Here is a 10,962-nt window from a genome sequence, read left to right on the forward strand (position 1 = left end):
TACAAATTGCAAAACGATATCTGATATTACAACTGCGTGATAACGAATCGCAAAATTGGATTTAAAAATGCGTGAATACGAATCGCGAAGTTGGATTTTAAACTGACGAGAATACAAATCGCGATATTGGGTTTCAAAAACGCTTATTGGATTTCAAATCGCGATATTGGATTTTTAAATTGAGTGAATAGGAATTGCTAGTACGATTTTTAAATCGCGTAAAAAAATTGCAACACGTAAGTTTTAAATCAGTTAAATACGAAAATCGATGATTAATATTAAAATCGTCTAATTAAAAATCGCGATTTTGGCAGATTCTGGTGCAGTTCCTAATATTTAAAATTCCAAAAATCAGTCAGACAAAAAAAAAAATGAAAATCGGCTGTCGGAAACGAAACGCTTAGACTCCTATAGCGGAAGTCGCAGTAATCCGACTATCGTTCGGGCGGCTTGGGTTTCTCCAATAGGACTTCCCAAAAATTTTAGTTTTTGGAACATGGTCGGAAATTTTCAAAATTGAGAGAGAAAAATGCGGATTTCCGCTTTTTCGCGGGGACAAGAAGCATTCATTGGAGGATAATCAAGTGATGCTTGATCGCGATGAAGCAGATGCGTTTCGCTCCGAAAAACTAAACATAACGGAATGGGAAGAAAAGAGCGGCGATGCGGGACAAAATTATTTTCCAGAATCGACGTGAAATTCCCTGAGAATTCCCGGTTTTCCAGTGGTATTTCAAAATTCCCTGAGAATTCCCGGTTTCCAGAGTGAGTGGCCACCCTGTAATAAATATAGTTAGCCCAATGTAACTCACACAAGAGCACAGTAATTGTTGTTTCCTCTTAATGTTGTATAATATGCACAGAGAATTTTTTCCAGATTTGAGTGGCAACCCTACATATTTTCGGGTATCTGAATTTGCAGTTTCAGTCTTTTCCAGAATCACTGTAATCTATGATAGAACTGCGTCACTAAATAATATTGGTATGATTTGGTAACAAATGAGGAAGATACCTAAAAGGAACTTTTTTTTAATTCGATTTAACAATTGTACATGCAATACATAACAATAGTAAGACACAAGTATTTTATATTATCTCTGCTAATATGTGAAACAGGTAAATTTAGTGTTCTGATCAAGTTATAATACAAAATTTTGAAATTTGTGTGATTAAAAAAGCAATGTCCTATATATAAAAAAGAATACAATTGATAATTAGGCATTTTCATTTACAAATAAAACTTAAAAGTATGACACAAACACGCTATTGAAATATATATTTTCCTGTTTACAAGATTGAACTATAAAAGAAGAGCAAACAAAACTTATGGATAAGTAGTATTTTAAAAGAATAACTCGTAATAAATTATATAATCTTTGATACCATAAAATAATTTTCAATTGAGTAGAATGTCGTATAGATTTTAATAATTGCATAAGAAAATTTCATAGAAAAGATTAGTTATACCATCACTGGTTATCCCAAAGTAACTAAAAGAATTTCAATTAATTACTATAAAAAAATGTAGTAACGCAATCATGCAAGAATATTATGTGCTATATATTTTAAGTAGTGAATTTCATATTCAATACTCTCACTTCTTTAATAAAGGCAAAAGTTGTGAGTTTTTATCTTAAAAAACTGTGCACTTAAACCAACATCTCAATTTTGCACTACAGTATGCATTTATAACGTTTCTAATACTCTTATGCTTCAAAAAATATGAGTATTCTAATACTATTATACACCTTTAATATTATAAATCTAGTATTGCTATATTTGTTTTAATTTATAACTCTTCTTGATGCAACTAATTTATAACTATAAATGCATCAGTAAATTAACCATAATTAATAAGGTTCACTTTAATTCTACCTTGTTCAATAGCTGATTTAGTTATTTCTTAAACTGATAACTTAAAATATATATACCATACGTCACTGAACATATATATATATGTAATTAGTTTAATCATTATATTACTGTCAAAATATCACACATTAAATGGCCAATATACTAATTAAACTACTATCTAATTCTTAAAAAAATACGTTTAGTGCATATAATGCAGATATGCTAATTTTTAATTTGTTCATGTTCGGGCTTTTACGCAACACCTCATAAGAGTTGTACCATTAATGTACGTCAAAATAATTTTATGTACGAAGTTAAAAGATAACGCTTCATATTAATTTTGTTTTAAATACCATTATTACCATACAGGTGGTAACTTACAAAAAACCTTAAAACTGTTAGTTGTAGCATTAGTTGTAAATTTATATTTTGGATTTCAATACGAAGTATGAATATTATCAGTAGAATAGCACATTTTATCAGTTAATTTAAAGATACACTGTATACTATTTGCTTTAAATATTAATTATCAAAGAAATTATAATCTATATTTGGTTATTAAATTAAATGATATTAAGCAATTTTAAAATAATAGACCAACCAATAATTTGCAGTACAATAAATAAAGTAAATATCAAAAAATTTAAGTACACTGGTTCTTACCTAAAACTCATAATTTAACTAAAGATCTTAATCAAAACATAAAGTAATAAAAAAAACAATATCAGAGGCTGTTTTTCCTATTATTAATTATTTAAAAATTGTTTTATATTTCAAATTAACTTTATGCTTGGGTATTTGTTATTAAGATTCATCTTAATATAAAATATTTTTTTACGATTGTTAAAAGAAAACGAGAAATAATTTAAACAAATACAACTGTACTTCCTACAGTGTGAATTTTAAAAAAATGGGACAAATATATGAGTAGGTTTTTAACACAGTATATACCTATTTCTAATAAGATTGTTTGTAAAAATATAATCTATAATTAGATCACTGTACAACTAAAATAGCTAAAAAAGGAATTATATGCAAATGTCAAATAATGCATGTTTTGAGACTTTTTTTTTTAAGTAAATTGATCATATTAAAGTTAAAGGAAGCTACACTTAAAATCAAACATCATTTCCGCAAAACAATTAGGTAAATGACTTAAGAGTTTTTTAATGAATAAAATGACTAGAATTATTTTATCAATTGGTGAAGTATGATAAGTTTCACAGAGTTTTAGTTCTTAAAAACTGTATTTGTCTTTATTTGAAAAAGGATAATGTACATCAATGAAAACATACTTAGTTAAGACACCTCAAATTTTCATTATTATATTTCCCTTTCTAAATAAATATATTTCTTTTTTTTTTTATTTTTTAGAAAAACTAACATAATCTTAATTTATTATCTGATATTTTTTAAAATTATGATTTAATTAATTTCTAGAGCTAATAAAGTTCACAATTTAATACTTGAAATTAATACTATTTACTTTAATACTATTTAGTTTAAAAACTTGAATATGTAAAATGTGAGATTCACATAAACTAATATTAAAGAAGTAACTTCATATGCATATTGAAGTAAAAAAATGAAGCAAAACTTATTGAAAATATACAACTATAAGTTTTTTAGTTTTGCTCCAAACAAAAGAAAAGAAATGCAAAAATAAGTATATTTTCTTAATAAAAAAGCACCGTAAAATTACAGAATACTTTGTCTTTTTTATCATTCATTTTTGAAAAGTATTTTACAAATAAATAAAAAATTTATGGCTATTCATGTGTTAAAAATTAGATTATGTAGAAATTATAAGGTTTTTAAAATACACTAATTGTTATAATAAAATAAAATAAAAAATTTCTTAGTGATATTTAACAATATATAAAAATATATCACTTACATTAAATTTAAATAAATATCTATTAAAAATATACATTATAAAATTGCTGGAGTCTTAAAAACCCGATATATATTTGTAAACTAAACATAATTTTTCTAAAATAGTAAATAAAGAACAATAATGCATTTTAGCATAATCGTTTCAAACAACAATTTTTGTTAACTGTGATAAATAATCCATCTTTAAGAAAATAACTCTCCTAGGCTGAGATGCTTAACATCTTAAAATTCAACAACAGTTGGTGCACAGGTAACAATCATTTCTGTGAAATTCATTTTTCAAAAAGTAGATGAAGCTATCTCATTTCTGAAAGATGCATTTTCAATCGCTAGCTTCTGGTATAATTGTATCTCCAACAATTAAGGAATGAATGATTCCTTCTCTTTTATTTCCACTGCTGACAGCTTTTATATATGCTTGATAAGATCCCAAGGCAAAATGAGTTTCTGTACCCTCATCTACAAACTCACCCTGAAATGAGAATACAATTAATTCATAAAACACTAAAGAAATTTAATTTCAACTTTTAAAAAATGTTAGTTGATTTCTTCCATGAAGTCATGAGATCATTTTAAGTACAGTAACCAAAGCAATTAAGAGTAGGTCAACTTCAGATAATTGAAATGATCATTAACTCTAAAATTTCATTAAAAAAAGAATTCTGAAGGGTTTCTTTTAATATGCTATATAGTATTTAATTTCAATATGACAATTGAATTTAATAAATGTTCTTTTATCAAATATGTATGATGATATTTTATTTTAAATTTTTCTTTCATAATAGGCTCATATAAGTACTCATTTTCTTGTCTGTCTTTTTTTTATAAAGCATTTGTCTGCAAAACAGTTCCATTTAATTACGAATTGAACGCTGATTTTATTGATTTATATTTCTTTACAAACTCAGTAACGCTTCTCTCATTCCATTAGCCAGGATTCCAGCCCAACAATAATGTATTTTCCTTGCACAAATTAAAAAAAAGTTTTTTTTAGTAGAAAAGAAAATAATTTAACTAAAACCCATTAGTATTAATGAAAAAATAAATGAAACTTAAAAAATTAGCAAAAACCAAAGCAACCAATTTTACAAAATTTTTGTTTCTAAATCACATACAATGATTAAATCTATGTAATCATGAAGTACAAATCATATAATCATGCAATTTTTTTAAAGGACACTTGCATAGCAGAATTATGAGATCACATAATTGAAATTGAGCAGAAAAAAAGCTAACTTTGCACGCAAAAGAAAAAAATACTCCCAAATGGAACTTCAGTATACAGAAGTTTTCCAATGAAAAATATTCCAACGATAAATTTTCTTGTGTATATTTGAAAATGTGAGGACTCAAAATCATATTCGAAAGTAGAATAAGAGAAAATGTATTTAAAAATTCAACAGTGCAACAAACTCAAAAGTAATAATTTTAAATGTAATCTTTAAATAAATATGTACGTACAGCAGTTTCCATTTTATCACCATTCACCCAAACATCAAGAGTATCTTTTTCTGAAAGTAAAAATTTAAATTTTTAATTATATAATGAATATCTAAAAATAGAATAACATCATAAATATTTATTTAATTATTGAAATAAAATGAAACTTAATAATTGATAACAATAAATATTGATAACATAATTCATAAGCACTATATTGTTTATTTGTATCTCGACCTGCCCATTTAAGGGCATACGAGAGTAGATACATAAAACATATATTAAACATACATAAAACACCAGAAATTATATTAATAACTATTATTTTAAAATCACAGATGTCAGTGGCAACAGCCCGACAGAAAAAGTACATCACAAGTAACAACACAAAAAAGGTATAACATCAATGACATCTGCTAAAATTGAGCCATTATAAAATTAAAAGTAAAAGGTATTTGGGCCAACAGGCCCTTATGACTTTATGGTTAAAAATAGGTCAATAGAAAAACCCTAATATTTAAAACAAACTGTGGCTCAAAAGTTATAATCAAAATGCACAAGATCATCCCCAAATTTGTCGACAATTGTGGTGTCTCTACAATACAAAGCATATGATTCATAATTTATAAGATGAGCTAAAGACTCAAACAAAATCAACATGGCTACGCAGGGCCAGTACTGTTTGTCTAAGATAGATACTGTGCCAGACATTCGTTTGGAGCTGTGGCGGTGACTATGGTAACTAGGTATGATTATTTCAAGTAGGGGTGCGGGGTCCCTCTTTAGGACTGGTTTCGGTGAGAGAAAGGGAGACCTCTTCATTAAAGCTACCCTCCCTAAAATGCCCTGTTCTTGTTTCCATTGCACCAGATTGCCGCAGACTTAATGGCGGTCACAGTACCTATCTTAGACAAACAGTAGAGATGGTCAATCAAAACATCACCATTAATACATCGTACACTTTACACAGATGATCCAGCAATTAAAATCAAAGCCCAATATGGGCCCTCACACAATTAAAAAAAATCAAAAGATTACAATGCATAAAAAATATAAAATCTCAAGAAGGAAAGATTAAAATAGTCCCAAAGTTTAAAAGTAACATTAGGACATCACACATTAAAACAATGGAATAAGTAGTTAAAATCATGACCCATAACCGGGCCAAGACATGATTAAAAAACCCAATATTTAAAAATTTAAAATCAGAAAAAGTTTAAAAGCCCAGGAACAACCAACCAGTAGTTGAACGCTGAGTCTAAATTTAGTAAATTTAAAATAGTAAAACATGATACGGTTGAGACACCCAAATTAGTGGTCGTGGATTCATAAACACTATATAAAAAAGATTTGATAAGTTAAACAACAGTAAAATTTTACATAAAATGATACAATGCATGTTCGAATTAAATTCTATATAAACAATTCATTTTGTAATTTAATAATATTAGTAAAAACACATTTTTTTTTCATTTTTACTAATTTCAATTGAATATAATAAAATGCAAAGAAATTTTTCAATGCAAATTACTTCCAATAAAGTACATCCTGATTTATTTCATAAAAAATTTTACTTTCTCAAATTTTTAATTTATAATATTTTGGAACATTAAAAAGTAAACAAATATACACAGTGAAAATCTTTAAATTTTAAAATAAATCCTATAAAAAATTTTATGTATTGTTTCATTATTTTGTGTCTGTTACATTTTTTTATGCAGAGAGTACAAAATTTTTTAAAAAATGTGCTTCCTTTTTTTATAATGGACTTAATTAAATTGATTAATTAAAGTATTTTATGAAACAAATATACAGTTAAAAGCTGCACATAAATTTTACAACATATATTACGTTAGAGCGAAAGTTTTCAGTCTTTTGACAGATTTCCATCTCTTAGTAAATTTTTAAAATAAAGTGAATTTTGAAACATGATAACAACTAGAAAATAATAAAAGTCTGTATAACTATCTATATTTCTTGTTTTTCAACAGATTGGTTAAAAAAAATCATTTTTCTTTTTAAAGATACATAATTTTTTATTTTTGTAAAATCATGAGGCATGTCCCTTTTTATTTTAGCAATTTCAATCAAGAATTTTTGAATTCCTGTCTATAGTAAAAACCGTTACAAATATAATTTCATTTAATTTTAAAATATGATAAAAATTATTACTGAGTAAGAAAATTTAACACCAACCAAGAACAACTCTAGTAGGTTCGCTGTCCACATCAACAATCCAAGTTTTGAGAATCTTAGATTGATTCTCTTTAAACTTCTTGTATTGTTTCCCATTTACAATCAAAGAATATTCAAAAGACAAGCCTTTAGCAGGATATATCGCAATAGAGCAGTTATTATTTCCGATTTTAAAGTTTTCATGTCCAACAAGTTTAAACAGCCAATCTCTTTTCAATATTTCCTAAAAAACAAATGGAGAAAAAATATATTCATGATGATTAATGTATCATAGAACCATTAATGTTAAACCAATTATTAAAAACAAAATAGTAATTATGTAGTCAACTAATTGAGAAAGGTATCAATTATCTCATGAAATTGTGTTCATTTTAAAAAAAGGTAGTCACAAAAATTAATTTTTATAGGTCCAAAATAAAATAAAATATGGTACCAATTATTATTCACATATGCCTTATATTATTCACTGACTCAAACAGGAATTCTTAATTCCAAGACAATATATTTGATTATGACCATTTTTGTGACACATACATTAAATGAAAGAAACTTAAATGGATTATTTCTAAGATTTTTTAGGAGCATGTTGTTATTATTTACTGTTACTACTCTCTGAAGGAAATTGGTAAATAAGGAGAGTTTATAAATAAAAAAGAAAAGGCATCCCCACAAAAGCCCAAAATGGGCTATTAATTTTGGCCATATTGGGTATATGGCCAAATTGGGTCATATTTTAATATTAGGTTAAAGCTCCATAATTTTATAACCAACACCATGATAGAGAAAATGTTATCAGCATTGTGCACAGGCTGTCTTTACTTCCTAAACAGGCTGGTACCCATTGATCTGAAGCTGGATAGGCTTTAAGACGCTACTGGGGATCGAATCCCGATTCTTCCCTAAAATAATAACACTGAATCCTCGAAGCCAGAATTTATAAATATTTGGAGTTAATCAAAAAGGTTGGCAAATCATTTTACTAGGAAAGAAAAATTTTGACAAATCATATTGATATCAGTTTATGCCTACAATCACTTATTTTTTTATTAAAATATTTTTTATTAAACCTTTTATAAGAAATATAAATTCAAACATTATTTTCCAACTTTATCAATATGAACCAAATAAATCAATGAAATTCACATTTAATAACTACCATTTAAAGTCAAGACAGAGAGCAAACATATTATATGTGAGTAAACATAATTAAAATGAAGCATATATATGAGATATATATATAAAGCATATAACACATGGAATGAGTAAAAATAATAAAACCTTTCCATCAACTCTGACAATTCGTTTCCCAGATGTTGTACCATGCTCAAACTCAATCATGTGTTTCTTCCCATTTAATGTTACCTCCCAAATGCCAACTATTTGAGACATGTTTAACTATTTTTATCTGAAAAGGAAAGAAAACAAATTGTAATAATATGTGCATACATTTAAAATGTCAGAAAAGTGTCAAACAATAATATGTAGGTTGTACTAGGATTTTAACGAAAACACCAGAAAAGATAGAGGGGAATCACGACAAAGTATATTCGCCCCAAAAAACGATACCTAAGCAACAGGAACCCTGTGAAATTTCAGACAGTTGTGTAGGCAATAACATGTCTATACAGAACTCACCAACCGAATATAATGATGAAATAACCAAAATAAGTGCAAAGGAATTAAATACAAATGACTTTCTTCTAGTTAAGTTTGCAGGAAAGCGAAAAGTGTTTCATTACATTGGTATCATTAATGAGATTAACAATGATGAATTGCTTGTGAACTACCTACAGAAAAAAACTGACAGTTTAAAATTTACATATCCAGAGAAAGAAGATAAGCACTGGACTGATATTGCTGACCTTGTGTCAAAATTGCCACCGCCAAAAATTGACCAACAAACTATGCGATCATCTACAATTTTGAGTTTCGATTTTGATTTTTCTTTATATGACCTTAAATAATTATTCATAAATAAAAAAAATTTTAAAAGAGCATTGGTATTAATAATTTTTAATGAAATAGTTTCCATACATAATTTAATGTTTATTTTATTTAGTACAAAATTTGCTTATTTTTTATATTTGTCCCATTAGCCCTGCATCATGTCCCATTAGACCCCATACATGGGGACTAATGGGACAATGATATGACTTCAAAAATGGAAATTTTTTATGAAACTGATAAGTCCTTTTCAAACAGATAAAACATTTTTTATTAGGCACATATGCATGCTTTAATTTAGTAGAATTTTTAAAAAAATATCTACATATTTTACTGAAATACAGCTTAAATTAAAAAAGTGTCCCATTAGCCCCCGCTCTCCCCTATTATAATACCAAGTAATACAGGATGGGAGAACACTAATCAAATTTTACGTTTTTTAGATCAATTCTATTTATATGCGAATTAAGCTTATTTTAATGCTTTAACTTTAAAAAAAAATAATAAATTAATAATGATAATCTGCTTGCATCTCAACTGCAGTATTCAGATTCTTTATTACTTACTTTTCATGATCATTAACTACTAATAAAATTTACAAAACATAATTATACCTTATAGAACTGAAGTAAAAGATGAAGATTCTTTTTTGATGCAAATGAAACCTGTATAATGGCATGAAAACAAAATATATGCAATTTAAAAACAAAGCATAAGGGGGGATTATCATAAATACGTAATATAAGACAAAGATAATAACAGATAACTTTTTTTAATGAATTTATGCTTCATTCGCTAGTTTTTTTCTTTAACTTTAAATACATACGTGTATAACACACAGATTCTGACTGGTTGCCATGGTCACCACATTTTATACAAACATTTTAATTTTTTAAAGGATTATGAGTAAAATCGTTCCAAAAATGCATACAGATTAAAAGAATTCATATTTTTAAAACAAATTATGTACCTAAACGTACCTAATTAATTCTTAAACGCAAGATGAGAAATTTTATAGAGGAATTGATGCAATCCACGGAACCAAAACAAACCGCTACTTTTTAATTGCTTGTCAATTTGCTTCACTTCCGACTGCTTATTTCTGCTCAGATCAAAGCAAACAAATATTGCTAATATGCCAAAGAAATATAATTTCATTTAGATGACATAATTTACTATTAAATAATTTATTATTACATGAAAGGAAAGCCGACCAACGTCTTTAGTTGTAGTCTATTATTTACGTTGCATTAGAGCTGTACAATGGGCTACTGGCGATAGTATGGGAAACATTCCAAGGATGATCCAGAGACATTCCATCACAAATTTGATCCTCTGCAGAGGGGATGGCAACCCACCCTTCGGTAGCCCGACGACCTGCGGGCAAAGTCAAGCACTTTCCGATATAAGCGTTTAACGAGAGCCAATATCGCACACCCTCGGTCCATTTGCAGACTGATCCAAGTGGTCACCCACCCGCACACTGACGGCAGCCAGTGATGCTTAACTTCGGTAATCTACTGGGAACCGTGTCTTAACGATCAGTCCACTGCCAACATCCTTAGAGAATTTAAGAACTGGTAGCAAAATTTCTATAAAAACATTCGAAATCTCACCTCCTCGAGAGATTTC

General features: G+C 27.7%; 1 protein-coding gene across 3 annotated transcripts; it reads right to left on the reverse strand.

Annotated features, from left to right (window-relative positions):
- Window positions 1–1,013: 1,013 nt before the first annotated feature.
- LOC107452097 (fas apoptotic inhibitory molecule 1) lies at window positions 1,014–10,440 on the reverse strand. 3 transcript variants are annotated; one of them, XM_016068404.4, is made up of 5 exons: window positions 10,311–10,440; window positions 8,665–8,791; window positions 7,387–7,609; window positions 5,212–5,261; window positions 1,014–4,222 (listed from the first exon to the last, which is right to left on the reverse strand). In XM_016068404.4, exons 2-5 carry the CDS (start codon window positions 8,773–8,775, stop codon window positions 4,073–4,075), a joined length of 534 nt encoding a protein of 177 aa, XP_015923890.1. In that variant the 5' UTR covers window positions 8,776–8,791; window positions 10,311–10,440; the 3' UTR covers window positions 1,014–4,072. The 3 variants fall into 3 exon arrangements, with proteins under 3 accessions (XP_015923890.1, XP_042897927.1, XP_042897928.1); XM_043041993.2 differs by having other exon boundaries at window positions 10,301–10,422; XM_043041994.2 differs by lacking the exon at window positions 10,311–10,440 and adding an exon at window positions 9,945–10,142.
- Window positions 10,441–10,962: the final 522 nt, after the last annotated feature.

Source organism: Parasteatoda tepidariorum, chromosome 3, assembly GCF_043381705.1.
Source record: "Parasteatoda tepidariorum isolate YZ-2023 chromosome 3, CAS_Ptep_4.0, whole genome shotgun sequence".
Lineage (NCBI taxonomy): Eukaryota > Metazoa > Arthropoda > Arachnida > Araneae > Theridiidae > Parasteatoda > Parasteatoda tepidariorum.